The following is a 25533-nucleotide window of genomic DNA, read 5'->3' as shown; positions in this document are numbered from 1 at the left end:
AAGCAGCTTCTCACAGAGAGAAGATATGAATCATCATAAAGCTGAGCTAAAGTTTCTGATGCTGCTTGTTGAATGGTCTTTGTAATGCATCTACAGCGTGTGGCCCCAGACACGTCAAAGAGCTGGAACTGTTAGGTACAAACAGGAATCCACATATTTAAACCTCTTTATTCAAAAAGGCATGTTTCCATCACACCTGCATCCAGATCCTCACAGTCAAAGGAAGAGTGTTGAACGGATGAAATTACAACCAGATCGAAGACCGGATCATTGGACTCTGCAGCCTCTGGCCCACACAGCCTTCAGAACCCCGTTTTGGGAGCGTTCTGATGCTGGGTGCACTTAAATGCAACAGGAGTTAGTTTGCACAAACCAAACAGTTTCTGTGGAAAATTTACTGGAAAATGTTTGTTGTTGTGTAACGCTGCTGCAGCTGGGTTCACCAGAGTATCAGCTGCTGTGACAAACACCAGAGCCTGATGACACTTCCTGAGGATCCACGAGCAGGAGGCTGCATGCAGACATCAATGGCGCCAGGCCTGCTCTGAGCTGCAGTCAGGATTTTAAACTGTAGTGGATGCAAAATTTTCCTGAAAACTTCAAGTGATTTTTGCTCCGATTGTGATCTTGGGAAAATGTTAGTAATTGCTGTAACATTTAAAGAGAACATCCAGACAGGCAGGAAACCCAACTTCAGGTATCCAGGTCCCTCGTATCTGAGAGACGGATCTGGAGCCGGCGCCAAGGCCAGCAGACTGCATCCCGTGCAGAGTTTGAACATGTGTGTAGTGTTTGTCTGCATGTGTGTAGTGTTTGTCTGCATGTGAGTAAGCTTGAACTAAACAGTGAGGTTGAACCAGCTGTGAGTGTGAATGCATCAGGCATAAACACAGACTTAAAAATGCTCAGAAAGGGCGTTAAATGCATGCTGGTCTGTTGAATGCCAGCTTTGTGTTTTTTTGCTGAGGGCAAGCAGTAACCATAGCAACCTTGAACAAATGCTTCCATAAGGAAATCTTTGGTGGAGAATTATGTAATGAGGTGCAGCTCATCAGTCCTGCAGAAGCTAGACCTGCTGGTCCACGAACAGGAAAGGGGCTGTGTGGTTCAGGTTCAGACACGGTTCTGCAATCGAGGTGAAAGACATTTAAGAGAAGTTCTGGATGCAGGACAGCTCCCATCACATCCAAATATGTTCAAGTACAAAAAGAAAACAGTGGCAGTTTGTCGAGGGGGGCGTCAGTCCTCAGCTCAGAGGTCTTGTGGGCTGATGGAGCTGAAGGTGCGAGTGGTCTAAACAGCCTTCCTCGTGTGATGGTGCTGTGATGTTTGTTGAAACCCCAGTCCACAGCCTGATGAGTGGATGGAGTTTATAAGGACTTGGTCTTGCCTTTCCTTAGGACCAGCTTGTTCTTGACATACCCACGCTTCCTCTTGGCCGTCTTTAGGGGAACAGAAGAAACACATAAGTACTTCTCAAGAGACTCACTGCTGAAAATTCGTTTGTTCAGAAAGCTCCAGATCACAGTGGAAATTTCAATTGATCTTGACTGGAGAATAACAGCCAGCAGAAGGAATCAACCGATTACATGAAGGGTTTTGGGAGAGCCTACCTTCTTTGATGTGAACTTCTGGCGGCTGGAGTCCGTGCTGCGCAGCCTGTTCTCCATCCGGTCCCTGTTCTCCAGCTTCTTGACCTTATAAATTCTGACCAACCAGTGCTCTGATGTGAAGGCCTCCTCCAGGTGCTTAAGCTTAATGTCCTTGTTGCCAATCTCTGCATTTCTTGTCCGGTCAAAGCCCGGGGGTGTCCGGAAGTCCAACTTTGAACAGAAAAAAGATTCCCTTAGTTCTTTTCTGGAAGTAAATCAGTAGGTCTGAAAAACACGTCAACCTGCAGTCTGACAATACAAGTTTGAGGACACACAAACGTCATCTATGGTACGATCTAAAGCAGGGGTCGGCAGCCGCATGCGGCTCTCTGTGGTTTTGTAAAATAACTTATGTTCTAAGATTGTTGTGGTGCCTTTAACACCATCGGGATGTGCAAGCGGGCAGGAGGATGAGAGCAGAGTGAACGTGCGGAGCGGGAGTCTGCGGCTGTGAACGCTTATAAAAAGACAGCACATACTGAAAGTGAAGTGGAAAAAAAGCCTGATCATGCAGAGCCTCTCCGGGTCGTCTGCCGGCCAGCTGTTGTATTTAACCCTTGTGCCATCTTAGATGACTCCACCCTTACATTGACGTGTTCTTCCTACCATGACAAAGGTGGATAAAGGTGGAAAGATTTCATGTAATCCATGGACACCAGTGAAGATCACAAATCATTGAAGAAAAAAAGGTTCAGAGCACTGTCTAGTGGGTCTAGATCAGTGTTTTTCAACCAGTGTGCCGCGGCACACTAGTGTGCCGTGGGAGATGGTCAAGTGTGCCGTGGGAAATTGCCCTCATTAACTGATCTAAAAACATTTTCCATCTCCATGATTTCAGCTCTCTGTTCATCCAAACAGGCCCTGATAAAACACTGAGGAGTTAGGAATATAAAAGATCATAAAATACTTTTTCTTTGCGTTTATTTTATTTTATTAAAGACATTTTGATAAGAATGACGATACAGTACCGCGATTCAGCTGCACCTTCGGCTGTATTTTGGAAACGTCCCGTCCCTTTAACTGTCTCCACCAATCATTCTTGAAGGCTTAATCACATGTCATTAGTCTGACCAATCAGAAGTGGTTAAAGTCTTCACTTCCTTGTCCCGATTTAGCTCGTAAAGTCGCTCAGTTCTAAAAAAAAATACCAGCTAAAGCTCGTCTTTAGCGGTGTAGCTTTCCACAGAATCCGGTATCAGACTGGAACAAGTGAACAAAACAATGAAGCTCAGAGACGCGATCTCTGGCCGTTTTTTGCACTACATCTCCCATGATGCATTGGGTTGTGAGAGTGACAGCGCAAACGGATATCTGTTGTTAAACGTCTTGAAACCAACGAACACACATCAAACTGTTTTTAAATCTTCTAACTTATCTTTTATTGCATCTTTTAGAAAAAAAACAGCTGCAGTTTCCAGCTTTTTCTGCAACAATTATCTCAAAAATGCATGTGAGATTGCGGAGGGGCTGCAGATCAATACAGACTATAAGTTTCTCCTTTTTTTTAATTTTTGGATGCTGGTGTGCCGCGGGATTTTTTTTAAGGTTAAAGTGTGCCGTGGCTCAGAAAAGGTTGAAAAACACTGGTCTAGATGACCCAACTCCCAATGTTAAAGTGCCTAGGATAGCACAAGGGTTACAGGAGCTTCCTGTCCCTGGAGCGGCTCACTGTGCCGACAACGACCGTCGCCAAGCAGTAAACAGGAAAGGTTCATAAAAATAATTTTAAAACAAAACAAAACAAACTGAGAATTAGGTTGAAATAAAATCTAAATGTAGACATTTTCTAAGTAAAGTTCTATGTGACTATCGACCTGTGTCACCGCCACGACTCTCGACGGCGTGTAATCCCAAAAACACCCAGATAGGACAACGATGGAGAATTTTCCAGAAAACTGAAGTTCCTGAAGAAAACGGTACGTTTAGCGGCACCTGGGCAGATCTGTTTGCTTTCAACCACTTTGCCGGTATGAATAATATGTAATGAGGAACTAGCAAACAACAAAGTCTCAAAAGTGGCGAGACATCCCAGAATAAACACGCAGCTTTTGTCCAAAACCATCCTGATCCAGATGAGGAAAAACGCTTTGTTGACAAAAATCTATTGGAGAAGCGGATTAACTGCCAGTTAATGATGACATACTTGCTAGTTTTGTGGACTCTCGGGAAATAGTTCCCATCAGAACCCATTAAATGACAGGATCCATCAAAATCTCTTCAGGATCTTTAAAAACGAGTAAAATGATGTCGTTCACTGGAAACACCGGGTTTTCCAAAGGCTGTTGGGGCTTCCTGTGTTTAAATTTCTGTGAGTGGTTAAGGTTGCCGACCTCTCAGACGGCTACGATCTACGGCAGACCAGGTTACACCAGACCACGTCCAGATGTTTTTGGGCCGTTCTTCGCTTTAGCTAAAGGCAAAGGCGGTTTCTACAGATGTCTCAATTTAAGGTGCGGGTTCATATCACAGGACCAACTGTACCTGCATCTCCCCAAAGCGGTAGTAGGACATCTTGTACATGAGGCAGTTGAGCAGAGTGGGGGAGCCAGCTTTGTCTACCCTGAATTCACCCTGGGGGGTAAAGTAGTCGCTTTCCTGGGGAGGGAGACACAACAAAACCTACTTTGTTAATTTTGTAACCACTTTTTCAATATGACAAAAGTAAAATGTTTGTGAGTGTGCACATCTCAGTGTCTTTGCACGCGTGTCTGTGTGCGTGTGCACATGTGTGTGAGTGTGTATCCCAGCTCACCCGGATGTCCTTGGGATGCTCCCCCTCTGCAATGCGAACCATCCACAGAAACTTGTTGATGTCATCTCCAGAGTACCCAATTACCCCTCCAAAGATGATGAGGACATAGTCAACATCCAGAGATCGCATGATTTTGTAAGCTGCACTCTCATTGGATGACATGGCTTTGCCCACCTGAAGACAAGAGAGAGATTGTTTCATCTAAACTAAAAACTGATCAAACTTCTCACTGTGTGAGAAACCTGGGCGTTATTTTTGACTGAGATTCATTTTATACCACAAATTAAAAATTAACAAAACCAGGATTTTATCATCTTAAAAATATTGCCAGACTCCGCTCATTTCTCTCTCTTGCCAGCACAGAGGTGCTAGTGCATGCTTTTATTTCCAGCAGATTAGAGTATTGTAACACCCTGCTCTCTGGTCTTCCCAGAAGAAGGATATCGAACCTTCAACTGCTGCAGACTTCAGCCGCAAGTGTGATGATGAGGGCCAGGGGGCGGGAACACATAACACCGGTTTTTAAAATCGCTGCATTGGCTCCCTGTGCGCTTCATGATTGATTTTAAAGTTCTTTTATTGGTTTATAAGTGTTTTTATGGTCTTGGTCTATCTAAAGTATGAGCCCTCGTGGACCCCGAGGTACTCTGATACAGGCCTTTTGGTTATCCCAAAAGTTAGAAATAAAACATACGGCGAGGCCTCGTTCAGTTTTTACGGACCTCGCCAGTGGACCAGCCTCCCAGCATGCCTCAGGGCCGCAGAGACTGTTCATGTTTTTAAAGAAAGGCTCAAGACCTTTTTAATCTGCTTTTGGTTAAAATTTAGGAAATGATTTGATATTTCAGTTATTTATTTACTCTTTTTACTAATTTCATAAACGTTTATGTAAACATGTACCTTTAATATATATACCGGTATATACACATTTATATTTTTATTTCATTGACATATATCATTTGATATCTGTCTATTAAGATTTATTCAAGTACTTATTTGCTTATCTATTTTAATTTTATTCCTTTTAGATTTTAGTTGTAACTGTTTTCCTCACAGGGATCCTCCACATCACTGACTGACCCTTCCCAGTGAACAGGGTGGCCGCAGTGGGATCTCCTATGTCTGGCTCTTCGGGTAGATCTGGGGGGGGTCCTGTGGTGGCGCATTCTGTGAACTTGAGTCGGGGGGGGGGGGGGGGGGGTCACTGGTGCCCAAAATATTGTTTGCCCACTTGAGTACAAAGTCAGATTACACATGCGTTGAATCAGTTAAGTGAACCATTTTATGCTTTAGTATGGTGCATGTGTGTTTGTATGTGTGTTGTATGGGTTTTATAATTTTGTAAACTGTCTTGCTTTTTGTTTTGAAAATTCAATTCTGTTTTTATATAAAGCACTTTGAGTAACACGAGTTGGAAAAGATTAAATTTGATTTGGATGAGGACTGAAAGTTTTTCACGTTTAGCTTTTATAATTATAAGCTTATTTTGTCAACACGGTTCTTCATTAGAGTCACTGATTAACATTTAGTCTGTCTCATCTGAGCCAGAACCTCTTTCTGGTTCTGATTAGTTCCACAGAGCTTTTCTCCTCTATGTTGGGGGTGGAGGGTTGGGGCTCACCAGAGCAATGTGACTGTTGTTCCATGTGTTGTTGTCCACCAGAGTGGTCCTATTGGCCATGCCTGCTATCTGGTAGCCATAGTCCCACCATGACATCACTCTGGCGTGTTCATCCGTGTTCTGCCTTAGCCAATAATAAGCTTCCCTGAAGTCATCCAGGATGTTTCTGGAACTGAAGGGCCACATGGTGCAGAGGGGGCAAAGGTCAAACATTACTGTGGGTCCAAATGTATGGAGGGACATTTTCTTTCATCATTACTGCACTACACACCCGTCATGGTTGTACGATGCCAGCACCACGCTGGGGCTGGAGTAGGCGTTGCTGGTGACCCAGGTGCAGTGGACAGCAAACATCATGAGCAGCATCAGCATCAGCATGGTAACAATGGACTTAATGTTGGGGCCCAGGCCGTCCTCAGCCTGCTCCTGCTCCGACACGTGTTTCCGCACCTTCCCTGCCTGAGTGGGGAGGCAGTTTACAAAGAGATGGAATCACAATTTTACAGGAAACGTCACCCATGAAAACCTTTCCTACACAAAAAAAAAACAAAAAAACCCCCACAGGATGCAAGAAATATTTCCATAGCATGAGTTAACATCCAGACATTTCTTCTACTTATATTTTCAACCATAGAAAAGTCAAAGATAAAACATAAGCAACTGCCCCGTCATGGGATCAAGTTCCATCCATCCATCCATCCATCACAGGACAGCTGAATTAATGTTTTCTTTTCTAAAAACAAACAGTTTCTACATGATGCAGAAAAGCTTAAATTATAGTATTTTTTACACAAGACTTAACTTAAGAAAGCATCATAGTGATTAAATTATTCATTTTCCAGCTTTCCCTTTTGAAAGTCTTGTAAAGGCACTCAGGTTAAAATAAACTGAACTAATGTGAAACAAAAATGAGTAAAGTGGAAAAAAGAAGCCACCTCTGGGTGAGGAGAGTCCTGTCGGTAAAGAAGTGAGCAGTGGTGGACCAGAGGGCCTCACAGAGCAGAAACATGCTTACTTTATCATACAGGTTGCCTGGGTTCTTTCTGTCGTCCTCATCGCTGCTGTCCTCTGCAGGGGGGCTCTGTCTCTTTGCATCGTCACCCAGGTAGTGCTCAAAGACACTGGAGAAAGCCACGGCTGACAGCATGCACACCACTGGAGTCAGGGTGAGCATCAGACGCACCATCACGCCAGCAAAGTATACCGCGCTGATGGCGTACAAGGCCACTGCAGAACACAACAGTCAGGCTTTGGGTCCTTTCAGCATGTAGAAAGTCGTTCATGATTAGGGCTGCACGATATGAGGAAAACTCGCTATATGCGATATTGGTGATTAATATTGCGATAACGATACAATTTGCGGTATATAAACAAATATCAAACCAACCAAAAACATAATTTCCATTTCAATGCAACAGTATGAAAATTATACTCCAAATGACCCTTGTCGACATAGGAGGCTCATTTGATTTATCAACAGCGTAAACGGGTCCTTCCGATTGGTTAAATGCATAAAGGGATTTATTTCATTTATTCAATATTTCAAGCTGCCATGAGTTTGTTTTAGCACATTTAACCCTTGTGCTATCTTAGACGACCCCACCCTTACTTTGACGTGTTCTCCCTACCATGACAAAGGTGGATAAAGGTGGAAAGACTTCATGTAATCCATGGACACCAGTGAAGATCACAAATCATTGAAGAAAAAAGGTTCAGTGCACTGTCTAGTGGGTTTAGATGACCCCACTCCCAATGTTAAAGTGCCAAGGATAGCACAAGGGTCAAGGTAACCATTTATTGCGATTTTCGCCGTCTTTTGCGGTATGCATATTGCACAGCTTGATGTCGCGATAACGATAAATTTGCGGTATATTGTGCAGGCCTATTCATGATCATCATCCAGTTTAGCAGAAATTCACAAAACAAATCACAATGGAAAGCAACCCCAGGTGTGCATTTATAATTAAAAATGAATACAATATTTTATTAGTTAAAAACACCTTATCGTCAGCATTATGACATGAAGCCAATCTCCATGCAAGACAAAAAATTCTACTAAAACTCTACTAAAATAAAGCAAAGCCTTCCCGTGTTTCCTTTTAGAGCTTTTTCTTCCTTTACTACTGTGGAAACATGTTTACGTTCTTTAACAAATGTTTTTGTTCTTGTCCAGAAAAGCAAATCCATCATAAAAAACCCACATTTGAATAGTGGGCTAAAAGGACAAAGGGGAATTTTAACCCAGAAAACCGAAAGGCAGAGAGCGACAGTCCAGCTTCATTTAGAAGTATTTTACATTTTCTCCCAAACTACTTCTTTTTTTTTTTTTTTGCAGAGGTTAGACATCCTCATGAGCTGCTCAGCGGTGCAGTGGTTAGCGCTATCGCATCACAGTGAGAAGGCCCTGGTCTGAATCCTGGCTGGGATCTTTCTGCGTGGAGTTTGCATGTTCTTCCCGTGGATTCTCCCTGCACTCAGGCTTCATCCTACAGTCCAAAACATGCTTCATAGGTTGATTATTCACTCTAGTGTTGGTGTGTGTGTGTGTGTGTGTGTGTGCGTGTGTGCGTGTGTGTGTGTGTGTGTGTGCCACAGACTGGAGACCTGTGCAGGGTGTAGCCCGCCTTCGCCTAACAGTAGCCATGACTGGCTCCAGCTACCCCGTGGGCCCAAAAGGGAAACGGCGCCATAAGGAAAACGCATGGATAGATCCTCTACCTGTATTCAGCTAAAGAACTGTCTTGAAATAAATAAATACTCCCAGAAAGGATGATAATCAGGTCGATGGTCCCCTCTTACCAAAGACTCGCTCATCATTGATGCTCTTGATGCAAAACCACAGGCCTGCTGGGAAGGTGCAGACCAGAATGTGCAGGTCAAAGAAGAAAGAGACCCAGGTGGTGGGCTGATGCTCAGACACTGATGCGATGATGGGAATGTGGATCTTTGCATATCTGATCACAGAAAACAAATTCACTCACGGTACAGAAGAACAAAAGCGAAAGCAGAAGGCCTTTGTCTGAGAAATTAACACAACAAGCTGGATTGACATTTGAAACTGACTCCAGAGCTGCTTTCACTACCTACCCGGTGTCCCACAGGGAGTAGAAGCGGCCACTCCACGGAGCGATGTAACCTGCAGGCGGAATCAGACGAAACTAAAGTCAACCATCTACCGCCAGCCTGCACACACTGTGTGGTTCTGTGAGTCTCTCGGTGTAAATTATCACGCACAGATGCACACAGAGATGCAGACAGACTCAGACTGACACACAAACACTGACACAGACTCACACCAACTCACACAGAGCACAAACTTGAAGATGGCTTCTAATAATGTTTCTGGGGTTTTTTCAGCTTTTTATGACCAAACTGAACTGAATCCTGGCAGAAGACAGCAGCCCGATTGGTCACAAAATTTCTTAAGTCCTTTTAGATCACATTATGGGACACTGACCTGTGTATGTCAGATAGATGACTGAGAGAAAAACCACCCCAGCAGCCAAAGACACCCCCAGAAAGAAGAGAGTCTGGAATTCCTGCCTGGTGAGTCTGTCCTTCAGATACTGCAGGAAAGCATAGACCTGGAGCAGCACAAACACGCCTAAATGCAAGGGATGAGACTCGTTAGTGCCTCACAAAACAATCCAGCAGAGGCGTGTTGTTTGTGTGGTTACTGACCTGCTGCTGCCATGTGTTCACTGGTCCTGATTGGCTGAAAGCCCACAAAGGGGATCTGCATGGACAGGATCAGCCCAATGATGTAGAAGGTGCTGTATGCTGCAGGTAAACATGTGCATGGATGATACGACTGTTCACCAAAAAAAAAAACGTATTTTAAGACTACAAGACAACTGCATCCTCACAATCCCCTCTTTATTCCTCACAGTCAATTTGGAAGCTGCTGCTGACATTTTCTGACCTGGACTTACTCAGAATCTTGAAGAAGATAAATTCTTTGTTCAGAGTTTTAACACACCTGAGAGTCAGGACCACAAGCACACAGTTTGTGTGCTTGTGGTCCTGTCAATCTGTGTTTGACAAGATAATTTCCTTTAATTATACAATAAACAATATAAAAAAACATTTTCTGTGTATTCTTAGTCTTTTATTTTGCCTCCTGCTTGCTTTGCATTTCGTCCCTCTTGATGATGGATATGGGGAAAAGCCAGTGTGATTTTTAAGTTTCTGCTCTAATGTTCTTTTGATTTCTATAGAAGATCCTGTGAGTGTGTGTGCTTCTCACCGATGTAGACTCTTTTACTGAAACGCTGCATGAGCAGCAGCACAAACACGTGTAGAGGAATAAGGTTGATGATAAACACATAACCGCCCCAGGCCGACACCTGTCAAACAGAACACCACGGTCATTCAAGTACATCAGCAGACTGGATGACATTTGAAACAGGCTCATTTTTTAGGTTCAGGTTTAGTTTGGCACTTCCTGTCATGCTGCAGTCTTTCCAGTGACTGGCACAAGCTCCTGTTGGGGCCACCACCAGCTGCTGCTGTAATACCTTTGAAAGTCCATTCATCCAGCTGTCAATTCATTTTTTTATTTTCTTAACCTGTTATATCCTTTTCGGGGTCATGGGGTTGCTGGAGCCTGTCCTGGCTACTGTTGGGTGAAGGCGGGGTTCACCCTGCTGTCTGTCGCAGAGCCACACCCACACACATGCACACCTAGGGGCACTTTAGAACAGGGCTCTCAAACTCAATTTAGCCTCGATCCACTGAAGGCAGACTCCGGCTGAGGCTGGGCCGCATTCTCAGCTTGAATGCACGTACACATTGGGATGAACAAGGACTCTGGTGTACGCAAAGAAGTGTGTGTCTGTTAAAACAACAAAGACTGGCCACACAGTTAAAACTCCGTGCCACTCCCAGATTTTATACTGCTAAGCAGTACCTGGTTGTAGCTGCTTATTTTCAGCCCTGCACATATCTGAGATACAAGAAAAGTAAGGAACTCATTAATGTGGTCTGCAGTCTCAATCAGAGCAGATCTATGTGAGAGTATGCTACAATCAGAATGCATTGCACATCGTAACCTCCATCTGCTCCTATGTAAGATGGAGAGGGGGGTGTCAGGTTTCCTGCCTTAAATGATTCTCTGCCTGCATCCATCAAGCCCGGTCAATGTCTCGCCCACAGGAGCCATGTGTCCCACTGTGATTGGTTGGTTCATCAGCTACGCACACAACACTGTAAATGCCTGTGGTTCCTTAGTGCTTTCTTATAAAACTCACGGGTCACGCCAATATTAAACTTTCATATTAAGGTGGGCCCCTCGGCGTGCCGGTTTAAGACCCCTGGTTTGTAGAAACATGCAGACATGTAGAAACATTCTTATTTGGTTTGTAGAAACATGCTTCGCAGGTTTATTGGTTACTCTAAATTGTCCATAGGTGTGAATGTGAGTGTGCATGGGTGTGTGGCCCTGTGTTAGCCTGGCGACCTGTCCAAGGTGCCACCTGCCTTCGCTCACAGATAGGCTCCGGCAACCCCGTGATCAAAAGGGACAAAACTGGTTTGATGAATGGATGGATGGATGGATGGATGGATGGATGGACGGACGGACGGACCATTGAAGATGAAATGTAGCTGGACAATGATCCCAAACAGACTGCTCGGGCAAAGAAGAACTAGCTTTGAAAGAAGACCTTTAACGCTCTGGAGTGGCCTAGCCAGTCTCCAGATCTTAACTCCATTAAAACTTTTTTTCCTGTAGCTCAGTGAAAACCCCTAAACATCCACTAGTGTGGAGCAGCCCTGCATTTAGCCAGCCTAGAGGTGTGACAGTGTGGAATTTTTATCACTGCGGTGGTGAAGCAGCAAGAGTTGCGGTGTTGCAGACTCTTGAAACCCCTCTGGTGGGCGTAAGGGTGATGACCTCATCACCACACTTTTGTTTTTTGAAATTTTTTTTTTTTATAAAGTTCTGCACATGGAGCGTGATTGGAACTATAATAAACGCATTAAATACATTCATCTTTGCTGATAATTTACTTTTTCTGCTAATCCTCTGTTCAGACTTCAAGGGCTTCTGGGGGAAACCTTTTATTACTGTTCTCCTTCACTTCCTGCGCCGCGCCTCTCACTCCCTCTTGTGCTGTGAACACTCCCTCTTCTTACACACACGCCCGTGGTTTCAGCAGCACATACACATCCTCATTCTGCAACAGAAGTTTCCATCTCGCGAGGAAATACGACAAATTTACTGCATTCTAATTATAAATTTCCATGTATTCATTTCCATTACAAGCTGTGTGCGTTCTTGAGTGTGCGACACGGCCGACCCCCGGCGGATTTTGTGTTGGGGGGGGGGGGGGGGGGGGTGTTATTACTGTTCTCCTTCACTCTGTAACACCAAACATGAGCGCGCACTGTTAGATTTCAACAAATATCACAACATGTTTTGTTTGGAAACTATTTTATGCAGCCCAACGTAACCTGTCTATATAAACAAAGGCGGAGCCTCCTGCCCTGTGTTCTTCATGGGTGTCAGGCTTCATGGCTACCGGAAAGGTGACAAAAAGTCTGCAGTCTGTTTATTACTGGGCAACATATAATATTCTGAGAAGATGTCCGTACCAGAAATGCAGACTTTGTCTTCTAAGCAGGTCCACGCTTATTGAGTGGGCAGCTTTGTGAACCCCTGTTTGTGTGAATGTTCTTACCATGTAGAAGTAGGAAAGACAGCATCCAATGGCCCAGAAGATGGATCCAGTCTTCACAGACTTCACCTGCATGTTATACAGGAGAGCATTAACACCATGCAGTCTCACCTCCATTAGTGGTTTTCCTCCAACAGAGCTGCTCTTCAAAACTGTGTTTGTCTTTTAACTTTCTCTGCGAACCACACCTTTCTGCTTTATGATCATCTTAACCTTTACTAGAAGTGCACCAATAGCCACTAGATGTATATTTTAGAAAAGGATATTGTGTGCAAATTAGGTATGCTCTTTCGACTTTTTAGCCGTCAATGCCAATCTGAAGTAACTCTGCAACCTCTAGTGTGTCACTGTAGCAAAGATACAACAATACGGTAATGATATATAAGTAAAACAGACAGACCAAAGTGCCATACTAAGACCAAGAACGAAAAGGTTTACCCAGAGATAGTAGGTGAACTGCAGGGCAAAGATGGCGATGCCTTCATTATCGAAGGAGCCGGCCACAGAGCGGGAAATGTAGCCTGGAACGATAGCAATAAAACACGCTGCCAGCAGCCCTGCCCCCTGGTTCCACAGCTCCCTCGTCAGCAAAAAGGTAGAGATGGATGTCAGGCCGCTGAAAACAGGCGCCAAGAAGACACACACGTCCCGGATGTGCACGGTGATGTGCAGCAAGTTAAGGACATAGTGAATGAGTCCTGCTGTTAGCATCAGGCCAGGGTAGACCTGGAAGAGAACAAGGGTGGGGATGAAACCCGTCACAAAAGGCATCAACCCGTTTGGAGTAACGTGTTATGGAGTGACAAATAGGACAGGTATAGAAGGGAGAATGTCCTTCGAGGTGGAACTATAATAAACACATTAAACACATTCATCTTGCTGATAATTTACTTTTTCTGCTAGTCCTGTGTTCAGACTTCAAGGGCTTCTGGGGGAAACCTTTTATTCCCATTCTCCTTCACTTCCTACTCCGCCCCTCTTACTCCCTCTTGCGCTGCGAACACTCCCTCTTCTTACACACACGCCCGTGGTTTCAGCAGTACATACACATCCTTATTCTACAATAGAAGTTTCTATCTCGCGAGGAAATACAACAAATTTACTGCGTTCTAACTACAGTCAGGACCATAAATATTTGGACAGAGACACATTCTTTCTAATTTAGTTTCTGTACATTACCACAGTGAATTTTAAATAAAACAACTTAGATGCCATTGAAGTACAGACTTTCATCTTTTATTTCATGGGTTCAACAAAAAGATTGCATAAAAATGTTAAAAACTAAAGCATTTATTAAACATGGGCTCATATTTATGGTCCTGACTGTATTAATTTCCATTGTTTTCATTTCCATTATAAGCTGCGTGCATTTTTTAGTGCGCGACACGGCCGACCGCCGGAGGATTTTGTGTTGGGGGGGGTTTATTACTGTTCTCCTTCACTCTGTAACACCAAACATAAACGCACACTGTTAGAGTGCGATGAATATCACTACATGTTTTGTTTGGGAACCATTTTGTGCAGCGCAAAGTTACGTGTCTGTATAAACAAAGGTGGAGCCTCCTGCCCCGTGTTCTTCATGGGTGTCAGGCTCATGGCTACCTGAAAGGTCACAAAGTGTGTGTAGTCTGTTTATTACTGGGCAATATATAACATTCTGAGAAGATGTCTGTACCAGAGAGCACAGGTGAAAGCTTGCGTGCAGCTCGAGAGCGCGTGTCTCTTTGCAGGTGGCATTATTAGGGTTTCCAAAACAATATTGTTCTGCGCAATGCATATCTGCACTATTGCACTATTCTGGGGTGTGCCTTCTTTCACGCCCACACTTCCCTCTTTACCGTTTTCATGCTATCTTATCCTACGCCCTCTTTGCCAAAGTCACGCAACAACACCTTAGGCGCACCGCACCATAGGGCGCACTGTACATTTTGGAGAAAATTTACGACTTTTAAGTGCGCCTAATGGTTTTGAAAATATGGTACATTCAAAATAGATCAATTAGAGAAATGAATTAAAGATAATGGTTAATTAATTGTACAAACAAAATATGTTGAAATAAACTATCAGAAGAAAGAACATTTTAGGACTACTGAGATGAAAAGGAAGAAAAGTACATATTTGTCTTCTCCTACCCCTCATACATTAACAACTCACCGTCCCTCCAACTATCCTTCCCAGGGGGTACCAGGCCCTTTCATCAAACCAGTTCAGAAACTCATAGAAGCCATTGGTAGTGAGATGGTGAGTGGACCTGTAGTTGAACCTGCAAAGGGAAAAACACTTAACTGTTGCTCAGGAGACACTGCTGTCCCTTAAGACTGATTTCATTTGTTTCCCTGTTCAAAGCTCAGACACAAAATGTTATTTTAGAGCTAAAAGTGCAAGAGTCAGCAAGTTTTTTGCTGGAATGTGTGGGTAAAACTCTTTCAGTACAATTTCAAACTGTGTTTTTGCAAACAACTTTTCCACACATGTTCAAGATGGAACCGTAGTATGAGGCAAGCTGCCAATCTCTGCTTTTCACCCTGTTCCCAATTTTGCGTTTTTTGAAGTGACGCCACTACTCATGTTTGATCTTCTAAAAATCTGTGGTTTTGCAAATATTCTTGGGACTTCTCCTATGGGACAACAATAAAAGACACTTCCTCTGATTCTAGCGTCTCCTCTTCCCTACTTGGTGCGCTTCACTTGCGGTTTACTCCTCATCCGCCACCGCAAATATCACAAAGAAGCTGCGATTCCTGCTGCTTAAGGTTTTTTTAACTTTTCCCCCGCATCAAACACTCGAACGTTGAACCCATCCAAACATCTCGGCAATCGCACCAGCTACCATAGCAAAGCATCTGTGTCTGCAGCTCACTGTGCCCCTACAAATGGCTGCAGCCTGTCATTCCGAAGTCTGGACGTCCGCTACTGTCACCAGCCTCTGAGGATCCACAGACAAGGGCCTGCGCTGAAAAACCTCCAGCCAGTCAATCTTGCTTGTCAACAGTCTGATCGCACTCTTATTCGTATCTCCCTCCTGAACTCTAGACCTTTCAAAAACAAGACTTTAATCCTGAATGACTATTTAACGCCAACTTCCTTTAGTTGGTGTATTACACCACGTGAAGAAGACGCTTTTGCTGAGCTACTCCCTCCTGGCCGTTCAATCCTCAGGTCTCCACGCGACCGTGGTCGAGGTGACAGTCTGGCATCTGTTTTCAACTCAAGTTTGAAATGTTGGCTTCCTTCCAGCCAACATTTAAAAGCAGTTAGTTCTGTTATCTTCAGTAGAATCCGTTCACCATGGTTCGATGCGGGCGGCAGTGGCTCAGTTGGTTTAGCAGGTTGGCCAATGATCGAAGGTTCGACGATTAGCTCCCCGCTCCCTCCAGCCAACTGTTGTGTCTTTGGGCAAGACATTTCACTTTTCCTGCCTCCAGTGTGGCTCCACTGGTGTGTGAATGTGTATAAATGTCCTGGTGATAGTCAGAGGAGCCAAAGGCGCATCCTGGCAGCCAAACCTCTGCTAGTCTACCCCAGGATATCACATTGTAAACGCTTTGAGCGTCTGGAAAAGCGCAGATAAGAAGATTCCTAGGGGTGGAATGGACTATGAATGGGGCAACACCATAACAATGATGAGCTATTAACATAACCAAGTGAGGGTCCTTGGATAATACCCTTAATGCTACTGTCTACATCAGGGGTCGGGAACCTATGGCACGCGAGCCATATATGGCTCTTTTGATGGTCACATGTGGCTCGCAGACAAATCTTTAATTATACTTTTTTTTTCATTAGACCAGTCCTTCTCGGGCGCGATGCGATGCCAGAGGTCACTTTACTATTGTCTATTATTTCACAGAGTTTGTACCAGCCGGAAACCTGTGAATTGCCGTGCCTAAAACTGCGCGCTCTCGTCTCTGAAAAAGAGCGCGCAGATGCGGGGAAGGGATGTGTGAGGAAGGAAGCAGAGTGTAGGGGTGAGGGGTTGTGAGGACCGGCAGCAGGTGAATCGCGCAGGGATTGTAAAAACGTAAAACCCACTGCCCGTCACTCACTGCAGAGTGTGAGTGTGTGTTTGGCTCCGCGTCTTTATGTGAGCAGTCTGTCTCACATCTACAGAACATTCAGACCTACGATCACGTTGGAAGTCTCAACGCCTGCATGAAGCAGAAACTCACCACGTAGCAACCAGACACCATCAGCAAAACTACCACGAGAAATACTCATCATTTATTAGCAACAGCATAACAATGTTATTAAAAAGAATTCACAGACTTATTGTACTTTAAAAATCTTGAAATTACATCAAATGCACACATTCACCAGTATATTTATTTTTAAACATATTGTTGCAGACTGATTTGCATCAAGCAGAGATCTGATTGGCCCTCAGTTCTGTCGCTCAGCCTGTTGTTAGGTAATTTGGACCAATTGGGTTCAGCTATGGGCCGAATAAGGGAAATGGGTGGGCTGGAGCGGGAGCAGGTGAATATAAAGTTGGGAGACGCGCTGTCGTGTCGGCAGGAGAGATTCAGGAGTTGCTGAATTAATTGTGCGGCGTTTGTTGCGGTCTGCAATAACAAGAACAAAGAACCTTAAATGAGGTCAAGTCTCCGTGCCTCAGTGTGGGAAAGGGACACTACATTATTGTATGGCTCTTTCAAAATTACAATTAAAAATATGTGGCGTTTATGGCTCTCTCGGCCAAAAAGGTTCCCGACCCCTGGTCTACATCATAACCCATGAGAGACAATGTGAGAACAAGTAATCCTACTCAGAGAGGTTACATGCAGAGAATGTGGAGTGAGTGGATGCTTCAAACCCCACAATCAAGGCCAATTGCCACGCAACTAGTAGCCCAATGTTCCAACATTCACAAAAAGCAACCCCTAACACAACTTGAAATTGAAGTGGTAACACCACAGAAGTGGCAGAACACCAGATCAGAGAGAAGGCTATACCACACTCCAGACCTAAACATGGGAAGACAACCCCAAATAACTACTGTTACAGCAGTGATCCTTGAGATGCTTGGCTATAACAGCAACCATGGGAGAAAACAATAGTCTCAAGTATGAAGAACTGGACAGCACTGGTTCTTGACATGATACTTGCCTACTGGCTAAAAAAACTCATGGAACTCCATGAGTGCCTGGCAGCACAAATGAACCAAGCTGCTAAGAGATGGGATTCACCCAGAATAAAAATAATTAGAATGGATTGGATTTATCTGCGTTTTTCAGATGCTGAAACCACTGATCTGTGTAGCAAGCGTGGAAGTCTGTAAAGATGCAACATGGAATGACCTTACGCCATAGTGCGGGAGTTTTCGGTGGGCAGTAGTATCTGTGCAGAGAAGGTGAAAGAGCTGAAAAGTCATTTAAAAAACAGCCCCTGTTCACTAAATCGATGAAGAAGGCTAGAGGTATCATTTAAAGAAGCACACATTCTGACCAAGCAAAAGAAGCCCTTCACCGATCATCGAGATCATGTCCACTATTGCCGATGTCCAGCTTGGTGCAAAGACTGTGGCGTGGAGGGTGAGAAAGCTGTCTGCAGATCCTGTCAGACCACTTGAGTCGGACCTGGACAGGTGTATCTGGTTTTCACTGCAGTGTGACGAGTCGTAGACTCCAGAGATACAGCTCAGTTGGCTGTTTTCATACGGATGCTATTTTGAGAACTTATTCTATGAAGGAAATCCAAAATAGGGGATTGATATTTACAACACAGTAAAGGAGTGCTTAGTAGAATAAAGGTTCCCATTGATGACCTGGTCTCAGTAAGAACTGATGGGGCACCAGCGACCAGGACGTCTCGCAGGAATCATTGCTTACTGCAAAGCTGACCACACCTGTTGTTTCATCACAATCAATTTGTGGAAAAAATGCCACGCAAGCAACTTGTGATCCCAGTCATCTGCTCGTGCAAATGCCTTAGAATAAATTAGATAAGTACTACGACCCCACCATTCCTGGTAGTGTCACGTGACTTGCTTCTTCGTGATGATGCTGCAGTTCAGAAACTCAGACCACCTCCACGTCCAGCAATAAAAACTCACCAAGGGTCGAACTCGTGAATGATGCTCTCAAAACGGATGACGGCGAAGAGCCTGGAGCTGAACCCGGCCAGCCAAGCCAGGAAGAGGACGGTGAACGACAACAGGGACTGCCAACCTGCCGGCTGCGAGAGGCCGCCGGACAGACCTGCAGCCCCGGACGCTCCAGCTGAGGCCACCCCGTCCCTCTCTGGACGTCCGTTACTGGAGTACGATGCTCCGGGGCTCTGGAAGGATCTTTGTTTGCTGTCGTAAACCGGCTGATGCTCCGCCATGTTCAGGCTAGCTCTGCGGGTATCCGAGGACAGTGCTCGGTTTGACTTTTTCTTTTCTGTTCTCACACTCCCCAAAGCTGCCTTGCAGACTCGGCACCCTTATTTCCCACAAACACGGTCGTTCGTTGGACACATAGCGGCGTGGTTTCACAGCCTCGGAGAGTCACGCGCGCTTCTTGCAGTTTCTCCTTCTTTCCTGATAGAGGCGGGAACATCTCACAAGGCGGAAGAGATGTTAGCCTATCAGAGTGAGACAGCTAAAACAGGAAGTGCTTTGATTCTCAGAACACCAATAAAAGGACAAAGAATTTGACTGACAAATATGATGACCAAAGAAAAGACTATAACCTGACCTAAGGACAAGTTCTTCTGCGCCATAACAGGGACGAATGAGACGAGTTTTTTTATTGACATATTTCAAAATATAATATACACACAAACACAGGTGATCTTGGTTCAAATATTTTCCTTAATAATCGTTCTAATATTTTCAAGAACTACAAACAGCAATATTAGTATTAACAGCAACATATTTGGTTATTTACCCTGTATTTTATTTTATTTTATTAGAACTTTAAAAGATGACACACATATGAATAGATGAATAGAACAGAAAGAAATAAAAATGAAGAAAAACAATAAAATACAATAAAATAAAATTAGTATTGTAGTCTACAATACTAGGGATTGTCATACAACACGTAATCTTCAATGAAAACAGACAGTTTTATGGCATTTTGTTTTCCATAAATTTCAGAGGTTTAAAATATAAACAGATCTCTTTATTTCATTTTCATTCATTTCATTTTTCATTTATTTATTTGTTCCTTTCATGAAAATTGATGTTCAATGAAATGTATCAAATAATGGTTTGATTTTTAAAAATCTGTACTTATGAATGAAACATTTTCCAGATGTTAATAGTGTTAAATGCCAAATCAAATAAATTATCACCAGAAATTACTCCAAACAAAACGATGTCTTTTTGTAACTGAATAGGAAAAGGAAACTTTGAACGCCAACAACAAAAAAACTCCTACTCAAAAACTGTTAGTATATACACATTCAAAAAAGAGATGATCAAGTGTTTCTATATTTATATCGTAGAAAGAAACAATTATTTTCTTGAAAACTATAGTGTATATGTAGTAGGTCCTTGCATAGATAAACTGCATTAATTATTTTAAAATGGATTTCTTTGTATTTTGGAAGAATTAGATATATAGCCAACTGACATCTTAACTTGTATATTTCCTCTTTTGTGTACATAGAATGATTTTTGTAAGATGTCTGAAACAGTTCTCTAATAAACAAAGATCGTATGAATGAGTTTGAAAGTTTGGAATTAAGCGATTCACCATCAAACAACAGAGATAGAAGATGAATTGGAACATTATGTACCAGGCTGGAGGAAGTTCTTTTATCACATTGTTATATTGTTTTCTATCATGTAATTAAAACTTACTGGAAAAAGTTTCGAAAGAAATAATGTTTCCATTAAGATTCATAATGTGTAATAATAACCGAATACTGTTATCAATCCAATTTTTGTAAAATATTGATATGTTCCTACATAAAATATACCGACAGTTCCATATGGGAGTGTTGTGTGGACTAAAATTATGTTTGACGATGAGTTTCCAGTACAGTAATACCTGCTGATGATAAGCAGAGCGTTTGATTGGAAGGTTTCTGTAATTAGTCACATTTTAGAAGGAACTCAATGGTCCCTAGATGAGAGAAAATGTTTGAAGGAATATGAAACCAAATATTTCTCCCATTTTGCAGAAAAGACCGAGGCCAAATAATATAAATCTTTCCATCCAAATTTTCAAAATCTATGGCTATAAGTCCACCTTGACTGTAATCCTCAATTATTGTTCTTTTTTATGTAATAAGTCTTGTTTTTCCATATGAAATTGATATTGACCTGATTTATTGCTTTCCTTGCAGATTTAGTAATTGGGAGGGAATATGCAGGATAAATGAATCTGGATAAGCATTCTAATTTAGTGAGAAACACTCTGCCCAGAATAAAAATGTCACGCTGTGACCACATGTTTAAATTGACTTTACATTTTTCTAAAGTTTTCCATAAGTTCATTTCCTCCATTTTTTTGCTATCTTTGGTAATGTGAACAGATATTTCACAACAGTCCTAACAGGTATGTTATGAATAACTGACTGATGAGACTGGTGTATTAGCAACCATTCACACTTGCTGAGATGTAGAACTAAGCGGAAATTATTGTGAATTGATCGTACTTTTAAAAACCCTGATTGTGTGTCTGAGATTATCTGATTCTCTCCTGTTTTCATTCTAGATGCATAAATCTTGGTTAGAATTTTATAATCACTATTGAGGAGGGATATAGGTCTCAAATGATCAATTAGTCATCTTTGTGTCATGGCATCTTTCCCAGGTTTAGGAATCAAGGTGATGACGCCCTTCTTCATTGGAAGGATGTTCAAGACAGAAATTTCCTTTATGACTAACAAAAATGCTCTTTCAAGTGTTCCCAAAAATGTCTATAAAAGTTAATGGTAAGCCAATCAGATCCTGGAGATTTATCTAAAGCTAAACTTCTCTTGGCTTTTTCTGCTTCTTCCATTGTAATTTCTGGATGTCGTTTTAAATTACAGGTCAGCTGCGCCTCTAACTATTTTCTAAATATAGAACTGAGAATTTTAACATTAGATGGCGAACTTTACTGAAATGTTTAACTGGAAAATAACACAAATTATCAAGAGATAAATTATAGAAACATAGGGATTAAGACCTCTCACATCTTGGAAAAAATGTATTTTTGTTATTAAAGGTAAATTTTTAACTTAAATTTGTTCTAATATGTATACAAAGTGACTAAAATGTTAATAAGCCAGCAAACCTTAGAATAACTAGTATAAAATAACCTATTTCAATTAAACACGATGAACTCTCAATGACATAAATAAATAATTCACCTCCCTGTTAAATTTTGCACTCCACAGTGACCCGCTCCATCTTTGGCCAGGCGGCCGCTCAAGCTTCTCGGTCTGCTTTACTGAAGTCCTCCTTGAAGCGGATCCCCAGGTCTTTGCAGGTCTGGCAGTTTTTAGTGATTTTTCAGAATCACTCTATGTCGCCTCGTGAGGAACTGCAGGATCACATGGCGATGTCTTCCTTCCTCTCTCTTCCCCAGTCGATGAACAGTGTCCACCACCGTGTCCATCACGTCTGCCCACTGTGGTGAGATTTTGGACAAGATTTCAACCACAGTTTCTTTGATGTTCTCATGATCTTTTTCTTTCAGACCATGAATTTTCATGTTCCAACGTCGTTTATATCTTTCCAAGTCAGCACCTTTTTCCTTTATTTTTTGTTGTCCTTCATGATCCATGGTATTTCTCTTTCCATCATTGCAATCTTTGTCTTGCAGTCCTATATCTCAGCAGCGTTCATACCAGCCAGGAGATGTTTGCCACCATTATGGTGTTTTCAAGCAGCCGAAGTCCTCTATTTTGGAAGTTAACCTTTCGACTACAGCCAAAACAGCATCATCAGATCTGGAAATAGATTCCTGTCCCGCTTATATCTTCACAGGTGGTCCCATAGATTTTGTGGGAGTTGTTGGTGGTTTTCTTTTTATGTTGGAAGCAACATCTATCTGAGTGTAGTCATGCCCGCACATGGCCGACGGCTGCGATTTATTTTGCTTCGGACTTGTTTTCTTCGACGCCATTTGTGCAAAATGGCAAACTTACCAAGATGTTTTCTCAAAACAAAGATTCAGTTAAAGTGTGACTGTTTTTATCCGAACCGTTCCATCTCAGTTTTAAAATTCTGACATTTACAGTGCAAATCGGGATGATCGGAATGAACATTATGATTCACTTAAAAGCTCAAAAAGTTGATTTTGCACGATTTAGGCCCTTTGACACTAAGGCTACTTCTGCTGCCTCAGTGACCTCCTCAATGGCCCTTTGTTTGCTGGCCCTGGTGATGTCCAGCATGATGTATGCCCTGCAAAGCGGCTGGCCTATGAACCCCCTGAACCTCGCAACTTTCTCTCCAACCATTGTTCCAGTACTCCTCCACTGAGTCAGCATACTTTGCCCTCTTCCTCTCATTTGCCTCATTGATCCGGTCCTTCCAGGGGACAGTCAACTCCAAGAGAACGATCTGCTTAGAAGCTTCTGAGATGAGCAGCATATCTGACCTCAAAATGATGTCTCATGACGGTCTAAAACCAAGCTCACGTTTCTTAATAGTGGGTGAACAATCCAACGCTTGATAAATTCTGCTTCACAAGGATGGTAAGGGCCAACATCCAAGTGTCAAAAAGCGACATTGGGGTGGACACTTCCGGGTTGAGTGAACGATGGCGTGCATGGCACCCGCTACTCCCTGGACAGTACTAAAAGTACTAGCTCACTTGACTAACAACACAGCTAACAACCTCCCCTGCATGAATGTCAACTTCAGTCTCCTGAACATTTGGTCCCTCACAACCAAGGGGGATCTTGTCCAAGATCTCCTCATTGAGTTTCATGTGCTGACTGAAACATGGTCTTGAACACAAAGTTGTGGAGACAATGTCTGGCTGTATTGATTATGTCATGGAATATATGTCTATAGAGATTGACATTATCATTGTCAGTTGCGTGTATCGAGCCCCTGCCTCGAACGTGGAAACTTTCGCAAGTGTTATTGAAAAATGTGTTTGCTAAAATTTCCCCTGTAGGGGGGCCCTCTCTGTGCCTGGCTGGTGGGGTGGGCGGTCCCCTCCTCCTCCCCTCCCGGGCTGCCTGGGTCCGGATGCTGGGGGGGCTTCTGGCCTGGGGGGCTCTCCTCCCCTCTCCTGGTCTGGCTGGTCTGGCTGGGTAGGATCTGGCTCCCCTTATGAACACACGGTTCACGTCGGCAGCATGCATGTATCTCCACCCCCACGTGCACGTGCACACTGCCACACTGCTCCCTGTCTGCTTCATCCCTCCTCCTTACCCACAGTGTATTGATGGACAGATTTTTTTCGCTCATCTTAGTGTCAGATTTCCACCTTTGATGTAACATTCGTCTTTCCAGCAGATCTGGTATAATTGTTACAGCTTAAAATAATAACTTATTCAAATCAGTGCTTGTATCCTCCACCTTTTCACCTTTCTTCCTTTTACTCTCTTCCACCCTCCCCTCACATTCTTCCCCTCTCCCTCCCCACACACACTAAATGTAACAAATAAATAAAAAATAATACGACAAAAAGGGGTTTATACAAATCTACACTCTAGTTTCTTGAAGCTATATAACCTCTTTTTGTGATAGTAAAACCTGTCCAACACAAAAAGCCTTCAGCTCTAATCTGTTTGCTCAGCTGTTGGACAGAACCAGTTAAGAAAAAAGAAAAAAAAAAAAAAAGGAGATCCAGCCCATTCATTCGACGCCAGTTCGTTACCCCTAATGGTGACTACGCCAGGTCTGCCTGCTCATGCCTTGTATACTCTCGTCTTGTCTCGTTCTAATTCCATGCCTCCCTGTCTCAGGATTCATCACGACGAAGGTGACCTGTGTGGAAATCCTCAGTTGCTTACCTGCTGCCACGATGAATTCCGGAGACGCTCTGCCGCTGCTCTGCCTCCAGCCACGCCACGAGCCACGCTTTCGCCAAGGATCATCTCCCAGCCAAAACAAAATTGACATTAAAACTTAATTACCAAGCTCAGATTCAGCGTCTGGATCTGTCCCGCCTACCGATCATGACAGAAACATTTGTTGAGGAGCAGAAACTAATGTCGGATGATCAATATGGTTTCAGAAAAAATAAATCAACATCCATGATGTGACCACTCTTTTGTGCTCTAAGCATCCCGGCACAGTTGGAATCCCTCTTTTCTGGACTGAGGTATCGTTTTATGAATCCTACAAGAGTTAGTTGGTCAGGCGTTTACCCATAATGCTGAAGAATATCTTCCACTCAATACTGAGCAAAGAGATCATTCTGAACCGATCAATGGTCTTCCTCTTCCTTTGTTATGCATGCCCCTTCTGCAAATCGCCACTGCTAGCAACCTCCCCCCTCCACCATATCACCTTCAAGATCTTACAGAGCCTGTAGAGTAGCTTTTAGCAGTTCTTGTAAACCTTGTAAGGTACTCCACTTGGACCTGGAAACGAGTTTGCTCTAGCCTTCTTTATGAAGCTCCTGGACCTCCTCCTGCCTCTGTTCTCTCCTGTCAAAATCCACTGTAGGTCCACTTGGTTCAATCAGATGCTGGCAGTGGCCTAGAAAATGCTCCCTTTATTTGTCACTGAACGTCTTTTTGAGGTGGTGGTCGATATCTGCTCTGGAGCAGGTAAGTTGGCTGCTTCGCTTCTGCCCAAGCAGCTATTTTGTGAACCTGAATGGGTTTACTCATTCCTCCTTCTCCAGCGCTACTCTGCTCTCTTCAGATTCACAAGCTTGCTGTGGAAAATGTGACGCAGTTCAGTCAAATAATTGTTTTTCCGGCTCTGTTTGTATAAACAACGAA

General features: G+C 43.3%; 1 protein-coding gene across 1 annotated transcript; it reads right to left on the bottom strand.

The window, feature by feature from the left end:
- Positions 1-148: 148 nt before the first annotated feature.
- On the bottom strand, positions 149-19273 carry LOC101173575 (dolichyl-diphosphooligosaccharide--protein glycosyltransferase subunit STT3B). The gene is made up of 16 exons (XM_004077656.5): positions 18755-19273; positions 14857-14965; positions 13141-13428; positions 12706-12771; positions 10272-10371; positions 9707-9805; positions 9483-9629; positions 9113-9161; positions 8825-8979; positions 7041-7252; positions 6297-6484; positions 6026-6197; positions 4405-4578; positions 4134-4247; positions 1614-1823; positions 149-1442 (listed from the first exon to the last, which is right to left on the bottom strand). Exons 1-16 carry the CDS (start codon positions 19024-19026, stop codon positions 1371-1373), a joined length of 2427 nt encoding a protein of 808 aa, XP_004077704.1. The 5' UTR covers positions 19027-19273; the 3' UTR covers positions 149-1370.
- Positions 19274-25533: the final 6260 nt, after the last annotated feature.

This window comes from Oryzias latipes, chromosome 16 (genome assembly GCF_053564925.1).
Source record: "Oryzias latipes strain Hd-rR chromosome 16, Olatipes_Hd-rR_3.1".
Lineage (NCBI taxonomy): Eukaryota > Metazoa > Chordata > Actinopteri > Beloniformes > Adrianichthyidae > Oryzias > Oryzias latipes.
This window is presented reverse-complemented; position numbering and strand designations above follow the sequence as displayed.